The 12,682-nt window shown below is 35.6% G+C and overlaps 1 protein-coding gene across 1 annotated transcript in view; it reads left to right on the top strand.

The window, feature by feature from the left end:
• Positions 1 to 12,682, top strand: part of KIF15 (kinesin family member 15) — a 35,411-nt gene that overhangs the window by 12,162 nt on the left and 10,567 nt on the right. The window contains exons 12-24 of the mRNA XM_082752208.1: positions 560 to 651; positions 1,393 to 1,602; positions 2,712 to 2,889; positions 3,182 to 3,323; positions 5,665 to 5,806; positions 6,123 to 6,317; positions 7,226 to 7,333; positions 8,069 to 8,174; positions 8,700 to 8,865; positions 10,179 to 10,329; positions 11,341 to 11,426; positions 11,849 to 11,924; positions 12,163 to 12,249. Of these exons, the coding sequence (XP_082608334.1) occupies positions 560 to 651; positions 1,393 to 1,602; positions 2,712 to 2,889; positions 3,182 to 3,323; positions 5,665 to 5,806; positions 6,123 to 6,317; positions 7,226 to 7,333; positions 8,069 to 8,174; positions 8,700 to 8,865; positions 10,179 to 10,329; positions 11,341 to 11,426; positions 11,849 to 11,924; positions 12,163 to 12,249 (1,739 nt within the window). The remainder of the gene's footprint in view (positions 1 to 559; positions 652 to 1,392; positions 1,603 to 2,711; positions 2,890 to 3,181; positions 3,324 to 5,664; positions 5,807 to 6,122; positions 6,318 to 7,225; positions 7,334 to 8,068; positions 8,175 to 8,699; positions 8,866 to 10,178; positions 10,330 to 11,340; positions 11,427 to 11,848; positions 11,925 to 12,162; positions 12,250 to 12,682) is intronic.

The following is a 12,682-nucleotide window of genomic DNA, read 5'->3' as shown; positions in this document are numbered from 1 at the left end:
AATAATTGGGCTTGCCTGGATGAGGCAAGGAAAGCTATTTTCATTTCTAAATGGATGAGTTAAACCTGTTTAAATTCGTGTGAATACTTTTCCTTCCAGTTTAAGTCACTAATTATCCACTTAATTCACATCCATTTTTCTGAATTTCCTTCTTATAAAACAGTTATTACAGTTTGCACATATTAAAAGTGGATTAATATTGCCAGTAATGTCTATCAAATTAATTTCAGAAGGGTTTTGAATTTTATTAGATACACCCAGCAGAACAAACTGATTCTTTTATTTTAATAAGTTCATTGTAAAGTTGTTTAATGCTTGAACAATTTTGTTAATTACACAATTACGTACGTTGATTCCATTCTTTACCAGCACTTGCAGGTGGCTAAGAATTATAGTCTAGCCTTCTTTACTGTGGATATGGACGTGATTTTTGTAGAGGAATTATGTTGTTCAAAGAATTTAGTGAAATTTTCTTTACATAACTGTCATGTGTGTAGGAAAACTTGGCTAACTGGTATTTTAATAAATTTAGCATTTGGTTCTTTGACTTACCCTACAGGTGCTATTGAAAATGGGAAAAATAGCATAAATTACATGAACAACTTTATTGAAGCAATGCTGTTCTGGGAGAAATCAGAAGGTGAGAAGAAGGTAAGAAAGCAATAATTATTCCTATGTTCATTCTGTGCATTCTCTGGGGGACAAGTGAGCATACTGAAATTGACTTCATGTTATTTTCTTAGTTTCTAAATAAAAAACACTGTTCAAAGACAATAAGGTTTGGTAACAAGGAAGCTAGTCAAGTGGTATTTAAAATAGTCTTTCACCTCAAATTCATTCCATAGGGTAGTTTTCATAGTATGTTTAGTTTTAAAGGGTGGGTTGGTTGGTTGGATTTTTTAAATGAATTTTGAACAGAAAACAAACACCTATCACTTAAATTTAGCTAAATCAGAGTTTTGGTCAACAGTGTGCGTTTAGAGGCAAACCTCTGTCATCTGCATTTTTCTGTGCTTTTGTTAATGTCATAGTGCAGTGCTGAATCATTAATATTCATTTTTTTGGGGGAAGAAACTGAACTGAAAGAGACATAAGAGACATTCTAGGGGTGCACCAGATGTGCTTCACTGTCTGTGAATGTTTAGTTGATGGGATCATACTGGAGCTTCTTCTAAGTGAATTTTTTGCAATAAATATAGTGTGAGATTGGTGTTCTTAATATGAGATGTTCTCTACAGATCTGCTCCAAATAAATGCTAGTCCATGTGTTTACAGAAATTATTGTGAACTGAGTTTTGCATGATTTGTGGCAATATATGTATGTGATATGTACGCTTCAGATTCATTTTGTGTAATTGTCACTGCCATTAATCCATATATGTGCTTCCTAAGAATTTATTAGAAAAAATTGCTCAACTAGAAGACCTGTGTGCCAAGAAGGAGAAATTCATTCAGTCCAATAAAATGATAGTCAAATTCCGTGAAGACCATATTGTTCGCTTGGAGAGATTGCATAAAGAAGCTGGTGGAAGTTTATTGCCAAAAGAGCAAGAGGATCTCCTCAGTGAATTGAGGGAGGAATTGCAGATGCTCAGAGAACAGGCAAGTCTTCTGTTTATTTTCCTTTCTAGAACAATTTTGTTTTGTTAAACTAGCTCGTGACAGAGTCCTTTGATGGCTGGAATCAAGTTCTCTGGGAAAAAAGGCAGGAGAAAATAGGATGTAAAATTTTGTCCCTTTATGTAAAGAAGCATCTCAAATGCATAGAGTTCCCTTTTGGAAGGGGAAACGGGTGGGTTGAGAGCTTACGAGTTCTCATAAGAGAGGCTAGTAAGGATGGTGTTATGGTGAGAGTATACTACAGGCAACCTGGTTGGGGTAGGTAGAGGTTCAAGCTTCCTTTAAGTAACTCCATAAAGTCACAAATACTCATCCTTATGGGATACTTATCTCCATGACATCTGCTGAAAGGGCAAGACAGCAGGATGCAAAGAATACAGGATGTTTCTGAGGGATAACAAACAGATGTTAGATGGGCCAACAAGAGGTGATACTATCCTGGAGCTGTTTTTGGAAGGCAAATAGCAAAGTACATACCTGAGGCTTCAGGTTATTCAGGGACTGGGATAGGATAGGGTAGGTGGTAGCATTTGTGAGGCAGCTCTGCAGAATAGAGAAGCTCAGGAGAGAAGGCAGTTCTTCAAAAACAATTTCTTCCAAGCACAAAATCTTCTTTATACTTAGGGAAAAGGGTAATAGCTGTATATGAAGACCAGCTTGAATCAATCTGGATCTCATAACTGGTCTCCAAAGCGAAGGGGAGAAGGGGGAAGTAGTACAGAAGTCAGGTCAGGCATTAAAAGACTACAGAAGCATTAATAGAGCGTGTAGGGATAGTGTTAAGAAAACCAAAGCTCAAAGTTGAAATTGAAAAGGGATGTTGAGGGCAGCCAAGAGAGCTTCTGCTGTTTTATTACCAGAAAAAAAATAAACAAAGAAAACATAAACCCACTGTATTCTTTGAGGGCAGATTCCAAGGGAGTAAGAAAATAAATAGAAAACATTTGGGAAGATAAAACCACTCTAGGGAATACCTTTTTTCCCTTTTCCATTACAACTCAAGGCTCATTAAAGACAGTAGAGCAGCAGCTAGATGTGCATAATGTTGTCTGTAAAATAAAAACTGTTGAAAAAAATTCTGCTTATCACAGATGGAACAACACCCACGAATTGCAAAGTATGCCATGGAGAATCATAACCTCAGAGAGGAAAATAAAAGACTTCGTTCTTTACAGTCAGTAAAAAAGGCACAGGAAATTGATGCTCAGACCATTGCAGAACTAGAAAAAGCTTTTTTGCAAGCTTCAGCTACAGAGAAAACAACTGGAGGTAAAAATATGCTAATATCTTTGAGCTCAATAGGTTTGCTGTATTTCTGTTTTGTGCGAAGTAGGGTTGAAAATTGTCTTCATGTTTTTTTTCTTTCCTCAATGTGATACATGAAGATTTTGATTAAAAACAGGTTTAGTTCATTTTATTCATTTTCCATCTCTAGTTCATTTTATTCATTTTCCATCTCTATTACTATGTAGTTCAAAAGCCTAAAAATGTTTTCATTTTGGTAAAACTTAAGGTATTTGAGCTTTTCTATGATTTCATAGGGTGTATGTTTGTTCTGTAGGTCAGCATTTACATTCTACCACCATATCAGTGGAAGGCAACTCACTGGCATCTGTTGAAAAGCTGAAAGCACGCCTGCTGCAAACTCAAAGCGAACTGGCAAGTTCAAAACAAGAATATGAAGAATTTAAAGAGCTAACCAAGTGAGAAAAAAAACAGTATAGAAATGTGTTCAGTTAAATGTCTAATTACTGGTATTGATTTTTAAAAGTTCAATTCAGATCCTGAATATACAGTCAAAGTATGTTCTTTGTGTATAAGAGGGAGAGTTCATGAAAAATAGGGCATGCCTGCAGGACCTGTTCCAGTTCAACTTGTCAACTTGATTACTCCCAAAGTTGTAAACATCTGTGAAGCAACCAGCAACAGTGCAGACATTATTTCAGACTTCTTTGTCTCTTCAAAAACTCTTCTTGATCCTAAGATGCAAAATGATGCTTCACAGCATGCAGGAGTTGCACATGCCGTGGAAACCACTTAAGCTACCTGCTTCTTGTATCAGGAAGAGTTTGACTTAGCAATGTCTAGCAAATATTTTCAGTAACTGAATTACTACAGATGGAAACAATAACAGGAACTAATAGTTAATATTTTTTCTGGTGCAGGAGAGGGGAGTTTTGTTTTTTTCTTAGTGCTACAAGACTTTAACATAACTTTAAGATTACAAGCTGGAGTTGCTATAAATGCAGAATCCAAGCATTCCAGAAAATTGGGCTAACCTGTTAATTTCTGTCTCCACTTCAAAGGTTTTAAGAAGATGTTAATATCAGCGTCCTGAGACTTGTTATGGGAACAAAGATTTAATTCAAATGAGAGCAAAGGCATAGTGTCAACAGTTCATTTAATGTCCATTTGCTTTGACATCTACACATGAGATACAGGTCTACTTAGTCCTTACTAACAGTTAAAAAGTTTACTGTCAGTGCTTGAGGCCAGCAGAAGATAATGTAAAAGGCCTGAGCAGTACCTTCAAGGTTTTTATTATTAGTAAAAATAATATTATATTCACATGCCAGTGGATATTGCATGGTTTAACTTGATAAACCCCATTACTGAAAATTTCAGGTCCTGTGACTGAACATACAAGAAAAATAACTGCATTTTCAAAGAAGGCAATATAAATCTGGAAGGCAAAAGAGACCTGTTGCTCTTTTGTTATCTTTATTTTTTAGCTTGTACTTAATGTTTTTGATTTCAGTGAATCTAGAGTTAAATTTTAGAAGCATTGGGTCCAAAGTAACGTTATGATTTTTGCCTCACCAATTTTTTTTGACAAAGTAACTCTGTAATGTCCTTTTGATGTATTCAGACAATTGTACAAATCTGTTTTTAATCTTAGTTTTGAGTATGGTAAATCTTATATTCATAAGTCATAATGTTGTGATCTACTGAGTCTATCAATTCAGCAATGTATCTGTTGTCCTGTATCATTACTTAGAAAGGTTTATTCGTATCTAAATATATCACTTTCCTGTCCATGCAATGTATTTATGCATGTCTTGCTTTCTTCATAGTACATATGTTTGTTGTTTTTTTTATATCAATTATTGGCATTTGTCTTAGTGGAATGCAATCAAACAGGAAGGTGGTTTTGAACCTTTAGATTCATACAGAGTTCACCTCTGGATTCCACTAAATATTAAACTTGGTTCCAGTTTCACAGTAACTGGATGCTTAATTTTGCATGCAAGTGATAACTGTGTGCTGTAACTGAATAAGTAGAGCAAAAGCGAACAATTTCACAAAATCCCTGCTAATTTTTCTTCTGTCTCTTAGCAGTCACAACTAGAGTTCTACTCTGTTCCGTATGTTTTGTTGCAGGTGCAATCATGAGGCAAAATGATAACATTAAACTGCCAAAAGATGAAATAGTGGATTTCCTTTGTACATTTTGACCTTACAATTAGGTCAGTAAGGTCCATGGTCACAGTACCAGCATGTAGCTCTGCAAAATGCCTAATGGAAATTATTCCTAAATTTCTACTCAACTGTTGGATTTCAGTTAAAGTACTCCTATAAGGCAAAATAATCTTAAAAGAGCAGCATTTCCAGAGGAGGGGAAAAAAAAAATCTTTAAAGGATTTTCTTTAATCCTGGCAAGCACCAGTTCAGACTTCTCGTATAACTGGATAACATTTCTAAAGCTTAAAGCCATAGTGGTAGGGGTGATATCACTTGCTCATAAAAGGAATTGCAGAGTTCTCAGCTTATTTTCTACCATGTAATGGATTTTTTCTGACATATTTAGTTATCCATCTGCTTTTTTTCATTATGCAAGCACAAATAAGCTGCTTAGCTTATTTTTTGTTTTTTAAACTTTTAATATAGCAGCGGTGGCTTTCTTCTCAAAATAATGCTTTTCAATGTTTGGCCAAGAGTTCAGCTTTTCAGTTGATGCTCGTTGGCAGTGCTACAGCTTGTTCTTACTGATGGAGAGCATACTGATGGAGAGTTTTTCACAGTATTAAAATACTTCCTAAACAGGAAAAAGCATATGGAACTGGAATCAGAACTTCAATCCCTTCGGAAAGCAAACCAACATCTTGAGAACATTTTGGAGGCAACTAAAGCACACAAGCGCCGAGAAGTCTCTCAGTTGCATAAGCTACATAGAGAAACTCTTAAGGTAAGAAAACAAGTTAAACACGTGCTTACTCCAGAGTTGTGTGAGAGCATAGGCCTTCATTTATATGATCCCTTAGCCTTGCTACTGTAATGTTTATGTGATAAACAAGGAATGCTGCTTTTGTGTTTTGATGTATTTCCTAAATGACTGCTACTGTAATCAGATGACAAATCTGAAAGTGTAGTGGCTTAGAACTAAAGGCCTTTGAGCATTTTATTTCATTATTCTGCCTACAGAACTGTGAAGTACATTACTAGATAAAGTCTAATTCATTTTTGCAGTTAAAATAAAGACTGCTCTGTAATCTTTGTAACAGAACATAACAACTCCAACAAAAGCTTACCAGCTAAGATCTCGCCTAGTGCCACGAATAAGCCCAGAGATTTCAGATTATCACTCTGAAGATTTCCAGTGTTCTGAAGAGATGGATGACATTTTTAAAGAGCCAGTTCCCCCTGAGATGAATGAACAAGCATACGAGGCCATTGCAGAGGAGCTCAAAGCAGCACAGGTGAATGTTCTGAATAAAAACTGAAGTGTGTGTATAATTTTATTATAAAGCAAGTCGGACATGAAAGTAGCTCTTGCCAAATATATTGCAACGTGCATGGAAAACTGATGCATATACAGAACACTTAAGCCATTGCTAAAAAAAAAAAAAAAAGTTCTTTAATTCTATGTTGTATGTCTTAATCATATATGGAGCTGAAACTTGGTATGCATTTTGTCTATATAATAGCTATTTACTTTGTAAATTTTAGTTTGAGAGATATAGGACACTTAAACTTCTACTATTCTAGCCTGATACCTTGTTTCTAAGGAAACTTCCTGATGAGTCTGTGACAGCAACATTTGGAACAATACCCAAGCATGGTGTAGATAGTTCATTTTTTAAAGAAACCTGCCAAATATTGCCATTGTCTTGTATCTTTCCTAAAGCAAAAGGAGAGTCTTTTGACATAGAGTGCTACAACGTTATCTGAACTACTCTCTAAAATTGGAGCTAAAGGTCAGTGCAGATATTAAAAACCAAAACCAAAAACCCCACACCTTGGAAAACAGACAAAATTCTTTTAAGGAATGTATCCAGTGTTGATGTTTAGTAACTTCATTTTCAAGTCTTACTTCTGTAAGACAGATGCGTGCCTGAAAACTAAGCACACATATAAGAGCTTATAGGATTCAGTCCTTGTATTCTCTGAAGGATTTCCCTGTGTTCTAACAGTTTAGTTGGCAATGGGAGAAATCAGCTACTGAGGTTACCAGTCTATTTTTGAATGTTCTGCTTTCTGTTGGTTTAGGTCGTTTAAAAAAAAAAAAAAAGTTGACACTTATTTTCAATATGCACAGACTGCCATATGGCATGTGAGAGTAACTGGAAGATGGCTGTTCTAATTTTGGATATCTGTTGTGTCACAGGAGCAACTGAGCACAATGCAGACAAAGCTGGATGAAGAGGAAAGCAAGAATATGAAACTCCAGCAGCAAATTAATAAACTGGAGCATCATTCTGCACAAATACAGGAGGTGAGAGAACAATATAATGTAGGCTTATATTTGAGTGTCTCTATGTCAAGGTGCTATCTACCGCACTTGAACTACTGTGTCACTCAGTGAGGTCAGAAACACTACGTGCATTTTGATTTTTGAAAAATGTACTAGCATCATAGCTCAGGACTATGCAGAAAGACGGACTAAATTAGAATAACACTGCAGTTTAAAAATAATAAATGATTAGGTTGTGATTCTGAGCCTGCTTGATCATAAACTAAAACATAAGCAAATGAACATTCAAGATGTCCGTGCTTGCTTTTGGCCAGCTTCATGATTTCTGGAGAAACAGGAATAAACACAAAAGGAAATCTTAAATTTAAGAATGTGTGAATATATTTCTTTCCTCAGTTAAAACTGAATTGAAAAGTCATTAATACATAAAATATTTACTAGTCTTAAACATTTTTTGATTTAACATAGAAAACGAAGAATAAGGCTTGCTCTCTTTCTCTATCAGTGCCATTTCTGATAGATCTGTTTTAGAGTAGGTTTCAGCTCTCAAGTTGTGGTTGCTTTTAAATGATTTTTCCCCTTTACATAAGGTAACTTCTTCAGCTATGTTGGAGTACGTTTTCTTGGACTTTTGTGGATTTCAGGTTCACTGACATTAAGTGTTAGCTCCTGAGCTATTCTTAACATTATCATTACAGCTCTGTGACACAACCCCTATGTTTCCTTCCATTTAAAATGTTTACTTCTCTCCTCTAGCTTCTTTCATCTGAAAGGAATGACTGGAGTAAAGAGCGTCAGGAGCTACTTGAGCAGATAAAATTGCTTGAAAAACAGTTCCAAGATGCTCAAAGCAAGGCTGATAGTAAGTCTATGCAACACTGAAATCACATGTGAAGTTTTGAGATGTTTTAATTTTATGAATCAACAATAGTACATGCTGTGTAACTTTGGGTTTAAGATGTTAGATGTTGCACAGATATGACTTAAAATAAAATACTTGCAGAATAGCTTTTCCTCTGCCCAGTCTTGCACACTATACAATACTGATAATTGTTCTCTGACTCTGATATGAACAGACAGGACACAGTATTTTAGAAAGAAAATGTTAGCTAAAAATAAAGGGAAATTCTTTGTCAGTGTATGTAAATAGAGGCATTTTTGATGATACCATCCAGAATGTTTTTGATTTAGTCCATACACTTCATTTCAAAGACAATGTTTTTACTGACTTTGAGTAGTAAGTCCTTGTCTGTGACCTTCAAAGTTAATTCCACTGAAAATGTGTAAGGTTTTGTTAGACTTTCCCAAGATGTTCCGTGCTGTTATGTGTCCTGTATCTAGCAGTTTTCCAAATCAGTAACATGAAAAATATTTTGTTTTTCTGTAGTATTAAAAAGTGAAGTCCATGACTTACGCATTGTCCTGCAGTCTGCAGACAAGGAGCTGTCTGCTGTAAAACTGGAATATAATGCCTTTAAGGAAAAGCAAGAAAAGGAAATGAGTCAGCTTTCTAGCAGACATATGGATGTACAGTTTCAGCTGGACAGTGTCAGGTATGTTGGCATTTTGGTAAAATGTCTTAACCTTTCTTCTGAATGCATCCTCTAATTTAGTTCTTCTTTTCTGCCTTCAAACTTGCACTTTGCATCTCTTATTTAAAGTTGTTATTGTGTGCTTATGTTCTTTCCTTTTTTTTTTTTTCTCAGTTCTTTTCAGAGGCGTGATGAAACATGGCAAAAGATATTTAAATTAGACTTCCTTAATTTTGATTTGTTTGTAGCATTTTCCCATTAAGTAGGAGATAACCTATAGGCTTTTTGATCTCCAGAAGATAAGTAAAGAGGCATGATAGTTATTTTTAACACTAAGCTGGGAAAAAAACAAGTACCACTCCTCAGCTTGTTCACATGAAACAGGTGACAGGATGATGCTGATCTGAAAATACAAGCAGAAAGAAACCATAAAAATACACTGAAGCCTGAACAGCTCACTTGGTTGTATGCGTTAATTAACATTCGGCATTATTGGGAGTTGGAAATCAAGGAGGTTTTTAATCACTAGTGTGACTTAGTTGTGATGTTTCTTTTTTTCCTGTTTGTTTTACTTTGGGGAGGGCTTTTTTTTTTTTTCTTGCCTGGAAAGCTTAAATACATTATTGCGCTATAACGGGTGATGTCTTAGCGGAAGTCATTTTTTGAGTGATGTGTTGTGAGACTGGGAAGCAGCAATTGAAATTCAGTGTTGTGGTTTCCTTGATGCCTTGTGTTAGCAAAAGTACTGACTTTTCTGGAGGATGTACAGTAAATATTCTTACCAGAGGCTCTCCACTAAAAACATGATTCCTAACACTTGTTTAGCAGTTCTTTTACCTTTCTTTGGTTTTCACTTCTGTGAAAGATGAAATGAAATAAGGATTGCAATTTGGGAAAGTCTGGGTTATTTCCCTTTGGAATATATAAAGGAATTACATGGAATAAAGAACACATCAGCTAAGCAGATGTAGGTGCTCAGTAACATTCTAATAGCTACAGAGGTTTTTTGTCCAACAACTGGATAAAAATAAAAAAAAAAAAACTGGCTGAATGCCATTATCAAGTCACGGTGACTGACATTGCTATAGAATTTGGCAAGAAGTAGATTATTTCTAGGGGTCAAAAGGAGTACTCTGCCTTCTCTGCTACTGCCTTTTAAATTTCCTGTGCCTTTCATAAATTTGGGGTTTGAGTGTTTAAAAAAAATCTGTTTTAGTCACTTTTCTTGAAAATAACTGGATTCACTGAAGCTTGTAAAACACAATTGATTGGGGTATTTCTGTAAGGAAACAAGCTCTTAATACTGTGGGTTGTTTCTTTGTTTTTGAATAAAGGTTAGAACATGAGAAGATTCTTGAAGAAAAAGCAAGCCTTCAGGATGACTATGACAATGTGCAAGAAGTAGCAAAATTTGAGACAGATCAACTGAAGCAACAACTTGAGGACAGAAGACAAGAAACTGAAGCTATGAAAACTGAGCTTTGTGTAAGAGTCAGAGCTTTTAAAAGACTTTATTATACAGTTACTCATATAGCCAGTTTAATTCCTGTTATATCAGTGATAATAGGTTCCACGGTGGTAACAGGTTTCCTAGTGATCTCATTTGAAGATAAAACCAGATTTCTTCTAAAACTTAGTGCAAGATTTTTTAAATACAGGCTAGAATAAATAATCAGCATGATGTACTAGCAGTTCTTTTGGCTGAAGAAATTGCAGTGGAAATTTTTAGCAAAATGAGTTAACTAGCAAAGGAATAAGAAACTGCTGCAGAAAAGAACCCTGACACCTAAATGCTCTCAATTACATATCTTAATGCTAACTAAAACTAGTTTGCTTATTCCATTTTTTTTTTTTTTTTTTAAAGAAACTGCTTTGTATAGTGGATGTGATCCTGTTAAAATTCTTTATGCCTTTTTGTGGGGGGTCAGCATCCTGCAATTTAGTTGATGCTGTCCTTGAAAGCCTGTCAGACTGCAATGACTGCAAAACAGCAATAAGGTTGGTCAAGGGCTTTTGCAAATGATATTCCCAAGTTTTCTGCAGTGTACACTGTTTGCCTACTCAGCAAGTTTGATTTCCCTTTCAGTGTTGAAAGGAATACTAACAGATTGACAAGTCATGATTTCAAATTCCCGTTAGTCAAAGATCTTGAATTGCTGGTTAGAATTTGAAACAGCTTTTCCACTTCCAATTAATCTACATTGGAAAATCCTGATTTCTACCTTTGAAGACTTGGATATTGAGGAACACTGCAGCCACAGGGAATTATTATCAATGGCATGTAGAAAGAGCTGATTTCTTAATATAAAACAGAGTTTAGTTTTAATTTGTCCAGGACAAAACTAAACATCTCTTTCTGTTTAAGGTTTTGTAGTTTGTTTTTATTTTTTCTTTTCCAGTTACCTTAGGATCTGTTTAGAGTTCGATTTTGGCTTCAATTAGTGTAAAGGCCTTATATTATAGCTTCTTATAACAATGTATATTTTGATATTCTAGAACCTATTGAAACTCCTGGAAACAGAAAAAGAACATAATCAAAAACTAACATTACAGTTACAAGAAGATAAAGAAAACAATTCAAGGTGAGTTTTATTTAGTTGTGGCATTTGTTTTTATCTGACCTCATTGGTTTTGTCCTATGCTAGGTTTTGTATTTGGTAGTTGACCCTGTTAGTAGATGTGTTTTTCCCCAGCTGGATGGAGATATAACGGACTTCTTGTTTTATCCAACCTATATTAAAGTGAGGTGTTGTTCTGTTCAGTTAGACATTTGCACTGCAAGTGTAATTTCATTACAAGTATCGTTCTTCATGTTGAAGATAAAATTCCACTGCTGGTAACTAAACTATTATGCTTCTCGTTATTATATAAGACTATAGTTAAAGAACTCTACAAAAAAACAAGAGCAAACAAGAATGAACTTACTTACATGACTTGATTCTTGTAAAATCTCTTATGTTCTGATCGTATTTCTCACCAGAAATACTTTTTTTCCCTTCTCCAGGGAGCTCCTGAAAGTACTTGAAAAAACACAGGTGGAGACACCATCTTCTGACATGGTGACACGGTCTGAGCAGCAGGTACAACAGCAGAACTGAATGGCTAAGTCATGCTCATAGATATCTGTGTACATTTATAGCAGTTTTTTGGTGAACTGACTGTTCTGTAGATTACCAGCAAGTCTGACTGTTTTGCTAAGCTACTGCTTAATTTTTATGGTAAACAACTTAGTTAATTCCACTTTTTTAAAAGCTTTGAGCTTATACAAAGTATATTTCAAAAGTAATTAAATCTCTCCTTCGTAATTATTTCTTTCAGGAAGAAAAAGTGCAGAAATTGGAACAGGAGCTGGCTGCTGCTGAAGAGATTATTGCTTCTCTGAAGAAGACAAATGATGCAGATAAGGTTTGAGCTTATTTCTGTTACTGATACCCAGTTCTGCAGGTAACTATGCTCTGTGGTGGAGTTGAAAGCACAGAGACTTTCTATGATACTTAGTAATTCTGTGATTCTAGACCATTCTGGCTGCATGTCTACATGATATCAATGCTGCCATTTACTGGCGTGGAGTTTGCAGGATGATAGGAAACTGGTTTGCATTCAGAGAAAACAAGATAACTGAAGGAAAACAGAGAAAATCATAGAATATCCAAGTTGGAAGGGACCCACAGGGATCATAGAGTCCAATTCCTTGGTCCCCTAAGGACAATCCAAAAAATCAGACCACGTGTCTGAGGGTGTTGTCCAAATGATTCTTGAAATCTGGCAGGCTCGGTGCTGTGATCGCTTCCTGGGGAGCCCGTTCCAAAGCCTGACCACCCTCTCGCTGAAGAACCTT

This window comes from Aythya marila (assembly GCF_965140915.1).
Source record: "Aythya marila genome assembly, chromosome: 2".
Lineage (NCBI taxonomy): Eukaryota > Metazoa > Chordata > Aves > Anseriformes > Anatidae > Aythya > Aythya marila.
This window is presented reverse-complemented; position numbering and strand designations above follow the sequence as displayed.